At 38.6% G+C, this 14,583-nt stretch overlaps 1 protein-coding gene across 1 annotated transcript in view; it reads left to right on the top strand.

Moving 5' to 3' along the window:
- The window catches only part of AAR3 (defective in cullin neddylation protein (DUF298)), a 38,371-nt gene that overhangs the window by 22,188 nt on the left and 1,600 nt on the right, over positions 1 to 14,583 (top strand). The window contains exons 6-7 of the mRNA XM_089166790.1: positions 3,569 to 3,665; positions 10,311 to 10,356. Coding sequence (XP_089022916.1) covers positions 3,569 to 3,665; positions 10,311 to 10,356 — 143 coding nt within the window. The remainder of the gene's footprint in view (positions 1 to 3,568; positions 3,666 to 10,310; positions 10,357 to 14,583) is intronic.

Below are 14,583 nucleotides of genomic sequence, written 5' to 3'. Positions count from 1 at the left end.
GCAAGAGAGGTGGAACTAGAGACCATAGAAAGAGTTGATGGGGACCCATCCATTAAGTAGAGCCCTCCTTTCTATCTACCATTGCCAATCGTAAGCCCCGTTTCTAGGTCCTAAAACACACAATGAGAAGGAAAGAAAGTTATTTTGCAGTTCATATCACGAGTAAGGCTACTAATAGATAATAGATTAGTCGAAAACTTAGGAACATGCATGGCATTAGATAAGGTAAGAGAAGGCGAACAGATAATAGATCCTTTCCTAGAGATAGGGGAGAGAGACCCATCAGCCGTTCGAACATCTTAAGCAATATGGATAGATGAATAAGTATGAAACAAAGTAGATGAGCTTGTCATGTGGTTGGTTGCCCTAGAGTCGATTACCTAGGAGGGATAAGTCAAATTGACATTGTGACAACCAAAAATACCTGTGGGGAATTGTGGATCAACAGAGGGAACAATGACAGAGGCTATACTCGCACTGGAAGTCGGTATTGGAGAAGATGAGTCAAGTCTGGACATCAATTGGCGAAGGTGCTGGAGCTCATCTGAGGAAAGAGGTGTTGGAGTACTCAAGGTGTCAGAACTGACTTGATTTGCAGATGTTTGATTGTTGCCCTTAATTCCATTTCTACCTCCTCCACGGGAATTTATTGTCTTTTCCACAATACTAGCACTTTACTGGAGGGAAAAACTTTTCCAAAACTAGATTTATTATTGCCATTACCAGCCACCAATGCAGATCTATCAAATATCTGAGTGTGTACTATAGCTGTCCTTCGACTGTCCTCGGTATCTACCATGGCATAGGCTTGAACCAGAGAAGGGAAAGGCTCTTTAGAAAGGATCTGTGCACGAATTTGATCAAATTCTATATTCAATTCTGCCAAAAAATCATAAACTCTCTGTTTATCTTCCTATTGTTGATAGGCAATAGCATCTTCAACATTCTTTGGTGTAAACTTCCCATAGAAATCTAAAGTCTGGTAATATCCCCGAAGAGTGTTATAGTACTGAGAAAGAGTAAGGTCCTTCTGCTATAATTGATTGATTTTCCTTCTGCTATATTCAATTCTGCCAAAAAATCATAAACTCTCTGTTTATCTTCCTATTGTTGATAGGCAATAGCATCTTCAGCATTCTTTGGTGTAAACTTCCCATAGAAATCTAAAGTCTGGTAATATCCCCGAAGAGTGTTATAGTACTGAGAAAGAGTAAGGTCCTTCTGCTATAATTGATTGATTTTCCGTCTAATTTCAAAGCACTATGCATCATTGCCAACTCTGGAGTATGTATCTTTAGTAACTTTCCAAATAGTTGCCACATCAAGAAGGAGGAGATTACTCTTTGCTATGCTAGATTCAATAGAGTTGATGAGAAAACCCATGACCAAGCATTCAGCTGTATACCACTTGGAAAGTTGCAGACCAAGTGTGGAAGGTTTTGTAGAAGTCCTATCAAGATGGCCAGTAAGACCACGAGCATCAATAGCGAGGGAAACTAAACGAGACCATCTAAGATAATTTGTTCCATTAAGTTTCACAGTGGTTATTTGAAGCAAAGAAAACTCACGATCTCTATGAATGCAAGACATGGGAGAGACTCTTCAGATGTACCAAATAAAGGAGATATGGGATTAGCCATTATCGCAAGGAGAAATCATTCAAATTTACAAATAGCCCCTGAACTTTTTCAAAATTACGAAAAAGTCTATGAAATTGTTAAAAAATTGCAGAAAAGTCCCTGAACTTTTTCGAAATTACAAAAAGTCTTTGAAATTGTTGAAAATTGCAAATAAAGTCCCTTAACTTTTTTGAAGTTACGAAAAAGTCCCTCAAATTTGTTGAAAATTGCAGAAAAGTCCCCTAACTTTTTCAGAATTACAAAAAAGCCCCTGAAATATTTTCAAAATTATGAAATAGTACCTGGAACTATTCAAATTTTCAAAAACTGCCCCTATGAATCGAAGGAATAATTCAGTGTATGTATAAAGGAAAAAAAAAGGGGGAAAAACTGAGAAAAAAGGCAACACTCTTGGAAGAACAGAGGAGAGACCCTGCAATCCAAAACAACAGGAATCAAAACCGAGGAAATACAAACCCAGCAGTTTTGGATTTGAGAAACCAAAAAACCACAACCAAAATAATCTCTTCCACTCTTGGAAAGCAACAGAAGCAGCAGACCAGCAGAGGTTCAGAACCTCTAAAGAAGAGAAAAAAAGGAGATAAAAAGCCAAATAGAGGGAATTGCTGCAGCCAGCTGATAGAAGTCAAGATGTCAAGATCGGCTGAAACAGAGCAGCTGGAGAAGAGAGTAAAGGAGAAATCGAGGTTAGTCTCTAGTTCTCTCTTTCTTCCTTTCTTCCCTAATCGAAATTAGGCTCTTGATACCATGTTGTAATGTGATGAATTGCTCCTCTAAAGTATATTATTCACAAGACCCCAATAGGGTATTTATAGTTACAACCTAGTTAAGCCCTATATCTAGAGTTATTAGGAAACATAATCCTATTTTAATTAGAAAACCTTAGTCCATGTTTTCAACAAAACGTTTAGGTAGTAAGGCATTTGCCAAGGTAGTGTTGAGGCAAGTATGACGATTTAAGTGTGCATGCCCCTTCCCCCTTCTTTTCTAATGTAAATACACCATACCTGGGGTTGACCTCTTTATCTTTGCTGAATTTTGTTTTTTAATTTTAATTTCATACCTGGGGTTGACCTTTTCTTATCTATGAAAAATAAGCTTGAAGATATGAACTTTTGCTAACAAAACAGCAACTGATTTTGACTTTCTCTATCAAGGTCTTCCATGATATAGAACCATATATGCTAGAAGCATCTTCTAATGAATCCACTGCTGCTGGAATTTCCATGGAATACAATGATTTTCATACAGAGAACCACAGTATAAGACTCACATTAGTCCATAATGTTGAACTCTTTTTTCTTCGGCCTGCTCGATATCTAACAAGAAAAATGAAAATTCAGCATAGAATTTGGTCTGGGTTCCCAGATATGAAGCAATAGGACGTCCTGGATTTCCAAATGCATTTTTTTTGGATTCCTACTGCCCAGCATAACCTGGGTTATATCCGTGGTCATACTTGGTACAAGACCTAGACGCTAGACTTTGCATGTCTTTCCTCAAAACGTCTTTCACTGTCATTTAGGGCCTGCCCCTAACTCGTTTAGCTCCTTCAATTGGAAGCATATACTTATCTTTGTTGTGGGCCTTGTGGCATCCCTAGGGTTCCAGTTCCATTGCAGAAGCTATGACCAAGCACAGCAGCGACAGTTTTCTTCCTGCTAATACTTATGTTGAACTTATTTCCTTGAGAAGCTTGGTTGATCATTAAACTGGAACTACAATTGCTGCAAACTCTAGAGCTGACCCTGTGTCGAATGCATCTGAGCCTTCTTTTTATTTGAATCAACTTGCTATTACTGAAAAATCATGCATACATAAGTTTTTTTTTGTTCCTATGTCTTTTGCTATGGATTTCTATATGGATGGTGTGGTTGGTTCTTATGCTACTCCTGTAATGGTAACAAACTTGGTTAAATTGGTTTTAGAAAAATCAAAGGCATAATATCTCTGAAGATACTTGGCAGCAAGTTCTTGCCTTCAGCCGATGTGTACATGAAGATCTTGAAGGTTATGATCCTAAAGGTAATATTTACAAGTTCAGTCATTGCATATGCTTGCACCATAATTCAAAGAAAAGAGAACAAAGAGAATGTCTACCCTTATTGATGACATCCACTGCAAAGTCTACCATGAACTTGAACCTGTAAACTCCTTCAGACACTGGGAAAATTCAGAGAAATAATGTTTCTGACCATATAAAGTTATGAAGTCTAAGCAAAGAGAACCTTCTTTATTCTTGAGGGTGCTGATATAGCGCTCTTTGAATACTTTTCAGCTTAATCAGATAGATTATTCTTTCTTCTCAAAGTTCCAAATTTAAATATCAGCCCCACCCCTTATGTTTTGCCTTTATATGCTATTTGGTTAGTGGTGGTTCCTGGCTAAAACTTTACGAGGCACAAAAACCATAGTTGTCAAAGTTGTGAAGGCATCTCCTAATTGCCACCTAGGCTTCTAGGCTCTTTCATGGTGCCTTATTGACACTTCATAAGTCTGCATTGGTTTGTGTTCTTCTTTTTATAAATTTTGTTGATAAATATTTATATTGTACTGTATGCTACCACGTTTGCTATATGTTGGGCTACTCATATTAGGTCATGAGTAGCACCATAGTTGTCACGATGATGAGGCGATGCGAGGCGGTTTAGGCTAGTTGAGGCAATGAGTCGATGAGGCGCCCTCCAAGGCGCTTTTGAGGCGGTTGAGGCGTTTTAAGTGAAATTTTTTGTGTACATCTCATTCACTCCAATTCATTATAAATCTATCATATCTTATATAATAAAAAAACTAATATTAGCCTACCTCAAGTCATCCAACATGCTACAAACCACACATAGTAGGTCCTAAATAAAAAGTCGTGGGAAGAAAGGAAGAGAAGTCATCTGTCACTGGCCGTTGCTTGTCAGAGTGTTGTCACGGGAATGGAAGAGAAGAAGAGAGGAAGAGAGAAAGAGATTAGGGATTAGAGTGAGAGTGAGAGTGTGAGACTCGAGTCAAGAGCTAATTCTCTTTCGATTTTGTTTATTTGTTTTCTTTTTTTAACATTTGATCACATGTAGCGTTATTATAAATATGCATATAGGTTCAAACAATAGATACTTTACAATTGGAATCTAATTAGTAATTCAATATATGCTTTCAATTTGGCATCTTTCATGTGATAAAAAAGAAAGAAAAAAAAAGCGGATGCCTTGGGGTATAAGGCGTCTGAGGCAACACCTCATACCCCAAGGTGGTGGCCTTATTGCTTGAAAATGAGGTTACACCGATTTTAGGCGCTCCGAAGGAGCGCCGGACGCCTAGGCGATGCCTTAACAACTATGAGTAGCACACTAATATCATATTGCACTAATATTGGTCCTAAGTTGTCTATATTTATATTGTATTGTATGCTACTACCTTTCAAATTCTTTGATATGTGATCCTCCTACTCTTCCTTCCTCTCCACGGTCAAAGATGCTTGGTCTAAACTAGTTCCATTGCCACTCCCTCCCCCTTATTGCCTTCACCCGCAAAATCTGAAACACTAAGGAAGCCCTCCAATCCTGAAACTCTACCTTGGGTAATATCTTGTCAGTTTGATCTCTTGCTGGTCCAGTCTCTCCTCCAAATTCATCCCCTCAATCCTTCTCTGGCTGTTTGGGAGAAAGATCTCTCCTCTAAGCTCTTTACCCTTGTCTTCCATGAGGAGAGCTTCCTTGGTCAAAAAGCTAGAATTTGGTGGCTTGAGCTTGGAATTCTAATTCTACATTCTTTCACTATTCTCTGAAAGCCCACAACAATTACAACTCCATTCCCCTTCTCCTTGACAGTAATGGCTCTTGGATCTTTGACCCCTCTTGTATCAAGGTGGAAGTTGTTTCCTTCTTCTCTAGCCTCCTCCCCCCCCCCCCCTCTACTCGCATCTCTCTCCCCCCTGGTCTAATCAATAAATTTGTTGATCCCTCTTCCTTTGCTTCCCTCTGTTCCATCCCCTCTCCTAATGAGATCTTCTTTGCCATCTGTTCCCATAAGCCTAATTGGGCTCCAAGGCCCGGTGGTTTCAGTATGGGTTTCTATCTTGCTGCCTATAATTTTATTGAGGATGACCTTGTTCGTGCTATCCGTAGTTTCTTCTTCCGCCCTTCCCATCTTTCTTCCATTAACCAAACCTTTCTTTGTCTCACCCCTAAGAAACTAGGTGCTTCTTCCCTTTTGAATTTCCATCCTATCTCTCTTTGTTACCTCCTCTATAAATTCATCTCTAAAATTCTTGCGAATCGCCTTAAGATAGTTATGTCCTCTCTTGTGAGTGCTAATTAATTTGTCTTCATTTTCAGTCGTAGCATTGCAGACAACATTCTTCTCTATGCGGAAATTGTTCAAGGGTTTGATAGAGCTTCCCATTCCCCCGCTGCCCTTATGAAGGTGAACCTTTACAAATCCTTTGATTCCATCCGTTGGGATTTTATTGGTGATTGTCCTTTCCTCTATGCGCTTCCCTCCCTCCTTCATCCATTGGATTGAGACCTGTATCTCCTCTCCCCATTTCTCCATCATCACTAATGGCTCCCTAGCAAGTTACTTCTCCTCTTGTGTAGGAATCCAACAAGGCTTCCCTCCTTCTCCCTATCTCTTCTCCTTGGCCTTGGAAGTTCTCACCGGTGTCATGTAGTCCAAAACTGACCAGCTTCTCATTTCCCCTATCCTTAAATGTAGGTCTCTCAAACTCACTCACCTTACTTTTGCCAATAATCTTATGATCTTTTCTAAGGTTGATCACTCTTTCGTCTCTTCCATCCTTTCTTCCCACTCCCTTTTTGAATCCCATTTTGGTCTCTGTGTCAACCTTGACAAGTCTACCATTTTCCTCTTCGGAGTTTCTGATTTGATGCACTTTACCCTTCTTCAGCTCTCGGTTTTCAAGCATGTGGTCTTCCCAGTTGTTTTCCTTGGTCTCCCGCTAATCCCTAGTAGACTTTCTAGCCACCATTGCACACCAATGCTTGACCTTATTCTTAAGAAGCTCCAACTTTGGAAGGGCAAACTCCTCTTCTTTGCTGGTCAAGTGGTTCTTATCCACTCTGTTCTTCAATCGTCCTACCTCTCTGGTGTGGCATTTTTCCCCTCCCCTCTTCCATCATCCATGCCATTGAATCTCTCTTCTATGCTTTCTTGTGGAAGGGTGAGAAATCCTCCCGCATCTTTCACCATATTGCTAGTCGTATACTTGGTGGCCAAAATCTGAAGGGGGCCTAGGGATTCACCGAATCAAAGGTTTCAACTCGGCTTGTCTCTTGAAACTCATTTGGGAGATTGCATCCAAGCATGACTCCATTTGGGTCAACCGGGTTTATTCTTACCTCCTTAAGTCTACTCCTTCTGGACCGTTCCTATTCTTGCTAATCCTTCTTAGGTCTAGAGGAAACTTCTCTTCTTAAGATTGTGTGCCCTCTCTGCCATCTCCACTCATATCTCCTCCGGCTCCTCATCCTTCTTCTGGCTTGACCCGTGGCATTCGATGGGCATTCTTTACTCACTCCTTGGCCCCCATGCTGTCTACAAGACTCGTATCCCCTAAGTTGTCCCCATTTCCTTTTTCATCGTTAATAGTCTCGGGTCCCCCTCCCCCACCCTAGTCTCACACAAGTTTGGAGTTCCCTCCCTCCCCTCCATGACCACCCCTATGATCTCACTGTTTAGCTCCCCTCTCCTTCCAAATATTTCTCCTCTTCTTCGGCTTGGAATATGCTTCGCACCCTCTCCCCCGTGCCCCCTTTGCCCTCCCTGGTTTGGTTCAAAGGTCATATTTTCCTTGTCACACTCTCACCCTTTGGAGAGCCCTTAACCTTGCCCTCCCCATCCAATCCTTTCTCATTAGCCGCAACATTCCAGTCAACCTTAACTATATCTTGTATTGAAATGGTTTAGAGGACCTCGACTGTCTTTTCTTTACTTGCCCCTTATCCATTGCCCTTTGGGGAAAAGCCCTTGCTTTGATATAGCCCCGTTCAAGACGCTCTTTTGGTTTTGCTAAAGATTGGTTTTGGGTTTTGAGAAATTTCTCAGGTTCCACTATTTGCAATCAGATTGGGAAGCTAGTCTTAAGTGCCACTGTCCATCACCTTTGGTGGGAGTGCAATCTCAGGAGGTGGAAGGCCAAATCCCGCTTTTTGGACTTGATTTGGAATGCCATCTATGTTGAGGTTTCTTTGGCTTCTTTCTATTCCCCACCCCCTATTACTAATACCCCAAAGAATAGGTTCATTTTTGTTACTTGGGGTCTTAGTTCTTCTCTTTGGCCTCTTGCTTGAAGGTTGGTCTTCCACCCCCAACACACCCCCCCGGCTTCCTCCTTTGTACATTCTCTTTCCTTTAATTATTTAATCATCCAAAAAAAAAGTTGTCTATAAGCATAAAATTATCGTGTTATATTTCATATATTCATATATTGCAGGCCAAGGGCACCAAGGTAATGCCAAGTCACCCTTCCAATGCCTTGGGTTGTGTTGTTGCTGTAAACGACCTTAATGAAAACTGACTGGAATGCTTGCTTGAATGTTTGAAGAATCCTTGAGATCGAATGTAGTTAACTAGAATGCTTTAACTTGATACCCATCACGGTCCACCCTCGCAGGAAACCCCTGACTCATACATTCAATTCATTCATTCATTCAAAACTGAATACAAATTACAAAGAAAGGCTATTTATAGCCTGGCAAATAAAGACTCAAGACTCATCTTGAACTCCTTGACAGTTAAGGATCCACTTACAACTTGAATTGGACTCTTGAAATGAAAGATAACTGTAAAACAAACTCCTGACAGATAGGGTCCTCTTTGGCTAGGGAAACTTATCTAGAACTAGAGTGGGACTCTTAAAAATGACTTTTTAACTCATGATAAAAGACTCTAACAAACCCAGTACAACTCAAACTTAATTACTAAAATTCCGAAATAAATGGTAAACGAAAATGAGGAGTTAATTGAGGGCTAAAATGCTCAAAATGCCCCTCCTGTGGGCTTTGGCCAGATTAAGGAGGAGCCCTCTTGAGGCCCCACTTGTTGGTTCGATTGGGGGTCCATTTTTGAATTGGACTCTTGAAATAAAAGAAAACTTTAAAACAAAATCCTAACAGATAGGGTCCTTTTTGGATAGGGAACCTCATCTAGAACTAGAGTGGGACTCTTAAAAATAACTTTTAACTCAAACTAGATAACTTTTGACTCACGAAAAAATACTCTAACAAACCCAGAACAACTTGAACTTAATTACTAAAATTCTGAAATAAATGGTAAACGAAAATGAGGAGTTAATTGAGGGCTAAAATGCTCAAAATGCCCCTCTGAGGGTTTGGCCAGATTAAGGGGGCCTTTTTGAGCCCTCTTGAGGGCTCCACTTGCTGGTTCAATTGGGGGCCCATTTTGTGTTCACATCAATACCCTTGGTTATCTTGATGACCATGATTCAATAAATAAAAAATTATGAAAAAAATACAACCTAATGGGAGGCAGGCCTAGTGCTAAGCATCCAACAGCAATTCAGTACAACAACAACAAATAAGCCTTGTCCCAACTAAATGGGGTCGGCTACATGGATTCTTGCCCTCCAATCAGTTCTGTTCGAGGCCATGCTAGATACAAGGCCTAAGCTATACATATCCTTTCTCACCACTTCTCCTAAGGTTATCTTAGGTCTACCCCTAGCTCTTCTAGTTCCTTCAATCTGGATTATATCACTTCTCCGTACAGGGGACATTTATAGGTCTCCGTTGAATGTGACCGTGCCACCTCAAACGACTTTCTCAAAGCTTATCACTTATGGGAGCAACTCCCAAACCAACTCTAATATGATCATTTCTTATCTTATCCATCCTAGTTTTGCCACTCATCCAACAACAATTCAGTATACTGTTATAAAATAAACTTGAACTTGTGGAAGATTAACTCATAGCTTGTAACATTGCTCTTGCTTAACTGCTTTTGGATGCCATGCATGTGTCTAACCTTCTGTACCAGTTTAATCAAAAATTGGTTTCTGTACAGTCTTTTGAGCGTACTTTTTAGTCTTTGTTTTCATGCTCTGAATTGAGAAATAGTTGGAGGATTTTGGGCCTAAAAGTTTTAGTTGTCGTGATTCATTAGCCTCACCATCCAAGGCTTAGATCTTGTTTGATATGGAAACCTTTAAGACAGTTTTAAGTTTGTGACTTTCTTTGGTGGTTTAACACTCAGGGGTGCAGACATCTGCACATTGTAGGAAACTAGAGCTTCTTGAATTATTGTGGAGCTTACATTTTTTAAACTAGATATGTTTGTAGGCATTTAACCCTGATTACCTGGTCCATGAATGATTGTAGCAGCCACAAATAATTAATGCATGTATCAGTAGATGTTGCATGAATGCATTTATTTATGCTTACAAATGGTTAGCTTGAAGCTGTTTTGGGGCTATTGCTGAACTTCAGTATAACTGTATAAGCAGTAGCTTAATTGCTTGGATGGCCTGCTCAAGCTGACATTAGGATCATCACAGATTAGCATCATTCTAGGTTTGCTAAATTGTTGGCTTGATAGTGACTGAAATTGAGCACTTTTTTTATTATTTATTTTTTATGTGGAGAAATAAATTGAAGTGTTGTATTTCTCAATTAGTGAGACTTATATTTGCTATTATCCTTCTTCCAGGTGCTTGGCCAGTCCTTATCGATGACTTTGTTGAACATATGTACAGGTTTGATTACACTCTGTGCCTTAATTTTGTGGAATGGATGCCCTCCACCTTTATTTTGAGATTTATGCTGCAAAAGCTTCCTTTTAATATTTCAATAATTGCTTGCCGAGCAAGGAATTGAAAGGAGCAAAAGAGACGGTAGTAGACAACAAATAGAAGCGGAAAATAGTAGTCACGTATACCCAAACACGTAGGCATCAACCTCACAACCAAATAACAACTTTATTCGTCCCCCCCCCCCCCCCCCCAAAAAAAAATATAAATAAATAAGTAAATAAATAAATAAGATAAAAACAATATTCATGTACTAATTCCGCCCTCCTTTTGTAAAGACTTCCGAGGAATCTTAAAAAATGATAAGTAGAATGAATCAATAAATCTTGGTTGATCTCCACTGGAGTAAGCAGTAGTTCTTTTGGTAGTTTCTAGAACAAAATTTGAATTCGAGAACTGCTTTCTTTATCTTTATATGGTGTTAACACTTGAGCCAGATCATAGTTGTCAAGGCGATGAGGCATTGCAAGGTGGTTTAGGTCAGTTCAGGCAGGGAGGTGACGCCCTCAGGCGCTTTTGAGGTGATCAAGGCATTTTAAGTGAAATTTTTAGTCTACATCCCGTACACTGTAGTTCATTATAAATCTATCATATCTTATCTTATATAACAAAAGAACCAACATTAGGCTACCTTAAGCCATCCTACATACTACAAACTACACATACTAACTAATTAGGTATTGAATAAATTACAAATATCATACTATCATTTACAATTGAATTCAAGAATCAAGATATGATAAAATGGGACTAAATACTTAGATGCATAAGCAAAACAAATAGACAACATACCTTTATTAGACATCACCAACACCAACACCTCTTACAACTCCACCTCTTCCACCAACACCTGCAGCTCCACCTTCTCCACTAGCTCCACCAAGTATCATGAAAATAAAAAAAGTAGAAGAAGAAAATGAAACAAAGGATATAGCTAAATATCCGAATAAGAAATTCGAAATATTTAAGCAAATAACCCCACATATATCCAAAATCTAAAGTCCAAATCCCCAAGTATAACAAGATATCCATATCCAAAATTCCTATTACAAATCCATATCCAAAATTTCCGTTACAGAAGTAGAAACCAACTAATTATAATCATCATCAAGTGAATTAGTTGCAAGTGGGAGATGTTCTCAAAGTCGTTCTTGCACCAAAGAAGTATTTGTCCTAGGCCTTTGACTATAATCATCTACAATATTCTCATTGTCATTCACTTCTTCCCCTTTTTCCATGTCTTTATCCGACGCAGAGTTATGTTCCTCAACTACCTTTTCCTTTGCAACGTGAGGAGCATAAATTAACTCCAGAGGAAGTTGGTTCACTTGGTTGACCTCTTCATGGTTTGTCTTGGCCCTCAAATGATGTGGATGCCTCCATAGCTCTATCAACAATGCTCCAAGTTAGACCACCCTCAAGATGGACTAAGTCATTATTAGGCTGACTATCCTTCTACTCACTACTCCATTCAAGCTCATTAAGAATTAGGGGATCATAATTTCTATTCTATGCTCGCCTTTGATTGAACTTTTCTTGAAGACATATTCTGAACAAAAATTAGATCATTCAATCATTCATGTTCCAGCCTATTCCTCTTCTTGGTGTGAATTTGAGTTCATAAGCAATTGAAGAGAATCTCAAGTCATTCCTCCAAAATTAAAACTTAAAAGTTTAAGTATTTTAAATACTTAAATCACTTAATACTTACAAACTTAAATGTGCTCCAATTCTATTCACAACCAGAGGAAGAACAACAAAGGCCTAGTATCCTCCATGCAATCCTTGTAAGCTCAAAATCATTTCCACCATGTGTATCCCACCAAGAAACTATCATATAAAAAAAATAGATTAACATATGAACTAAAATTACAAACAAAATAAGTATAACCAAAAACAAAAAGTATACTACTAAAAACTTATGAGGACTCATAATTGTATGCTATATGATTGCCATACTTGTGGAGAAAGGACATTTAGTTTGCTTGTATTCACTAGCCTAGTGTAATATCTTATCTTGTAAAATTGCATCAAGCTCTAATCTTGTAACAACTTCATTAAAAGAAATTTGTAGAGATCCAATCAACTCATAATTATCAACAACATTTAAATCATAAAATTTCTCAGGGTTTAGAAATAATGCTACAGCATATAAAGGTCTCTCCATCGAACACTCCCATCGCCTATTAATAATTTGTATGACTTTATTTCCACAGTCGTTCTTTGCCTCCAAATTTTTCCGTTTATTCTTCTCTTAGCCTTTTGCATGGCTACAAACACTTATGGCAATGCTAGTCTCTCATCAGCTATACAATCCTTAATACAACCATTAGAAGCTACGATGCTCTAACACAATCCTCTACACCATGCCAAAATGTCATAGCAAATATTGTTTCAAGTACTTTCTTGCCTACCTTTATCTTAAACAAATTGGATTTTGTCCAATCCTCGAAAATGAATAATGCCTCAAGTCATCTTTGTGTTTCAACAAACTTTAGAGTGTCAACAATGAAGTGGCAAATTTAGTCAATGCAGTTTTATCTTCTTTCTCATGGTCTTTAGCAATTTTGTGTGCCCATAAATGAAGGTGGGTTATTCTTTTTGCTTGTATTATCATTTTTTTTTTTATGGTTTGAGATTCCTATGTCTTCTGGCATGAGATCAACTGATCAAGACAATGGGCTGCAAAAAGAGTCTAATACAATTTGGCCCTCTTCTCTATTAATAATGCCCCTGTTCCTTTGTAATTTAAGGCATTGTGAGTCCCCACTTAAACCACACACTCTTCCCCTATTTCTTCAACTTTAGTATCCAATAATTGAAACTTGTTAATTGTCCAGAGGGAACATTCTTCTTGGGTTATGTTGATGCATCAAGCCAAGTGCAAGATGCGAAAATGTTGTTTTAATTATTGGATAGTAAAGTTGAAGAAATAGGGGAAGAGTGTATTGTTTAAGTGGTGACTTACAACGCCTCAAATTACAAAGCAACATGAGCATTATATAGTGGAGAAGAGGGATAAATTGTATTGGACTCTTTCTGCAACCCATTGTCTTCATCTCATGCTAGAAGACTAAGAATCTAAAACCATATAAGAGGGTGATAATACATGCAAAAAGACTAACCACCTTCATTTATAGGCACATAGGATTGTTAGAGGCCACGAGGCAAAAAACAATTGGTAGGGGTCTTGTGAAGGCTGCAGTGACTAGATCTGCCGCTTCATTCTTGACACACTAAAGTTTGTTGAAACATAAGGATGACTTGAGGCATTTATTCATTTTTGAGGATTGGACAAAATCCAGTTTGTCCAAGACGAAGGCAGGGAAGAAAGTAATTGAAAAAACATTTGTCACGACATTTCGGCATGGTGTGGAGGATTATGTTAGAGCATCACAATCTCTTATGGTTGTATTAAGGATTGTAGATGTTGATTTGAGACCAACAATGCCTAAAGTGTTTGTAGCCATGTAAGAGGCTAGTAAAAGAATAATGGAAAATTTGGAGACAAAGAATACGATTGTGGAAGAAAGTCATATAAATTATTGATAGGCGATCGGAGTGTCAGATGGAGAGACTTCTATATGCTGCTGCATTATTTCTGAATCCTAGGAAGTTCTATAATTTAAGTGTTGATGATTATGAGTTGATTAGTTCTTTACAAGTTTCTTTCAATGAAGTTGTTGCAAGACTAAAGTCTGATGCAATTCTACAAGATAAGATATCACACTAAGCTAGTGAATACAAGCAAGCTATAGGTCATTTTTCCACGAGTGTGGAGTCAGACAATGTTTGTTTTTAGTTATTACTTTTTTTTTTTTGTCATTCTAGTTCATATATTAATCTATTTTTTTATAGTATAGTTTCTCGGTGGGATACACATGGGGGAAATTCTTTTGAGCTTACAAGGATTGCACGGAGGATACTAGGCCTTTATTGTTCCTTCTCTAGTTGTGAATGGAATTGGTGGACATTTGAGTTTGTAGGTATTAAGTATTTAAAATACTTTTAAGTTTTAATTTTGGGAGAATGACTTGGGATTCTCTTCAATGGCTTATGAACTCAGATTCACACCAAGAAGAGGAATAGTGGTCAATCGTGTGGTGCTACAGTAATCTGAGTTTTACGAGGGAGAGCGTAGAAGTTCTGAAAAGAAAAAGAATAAACTGTAAT

This window comes from Hakea prostrata, chromosome 8 (assembly GCF_041222555.1).
Source record: "Hakea prostrata isolate BN-2017 chromosome 8, UWA_Hpros_2, whole genome shotgun sequence".
Classification (NCBI taxonomy): Eukaryota; Viridiplantae; Streptophyta; class Magnoliopsida; order Proteales; family Proteaceae; genus Hakea; species Hakea prostrata.
Note: the sequence above shows the minus strand (reverse complement) of the source record. Positions and strands in the feature narration are given on the sequence as shown.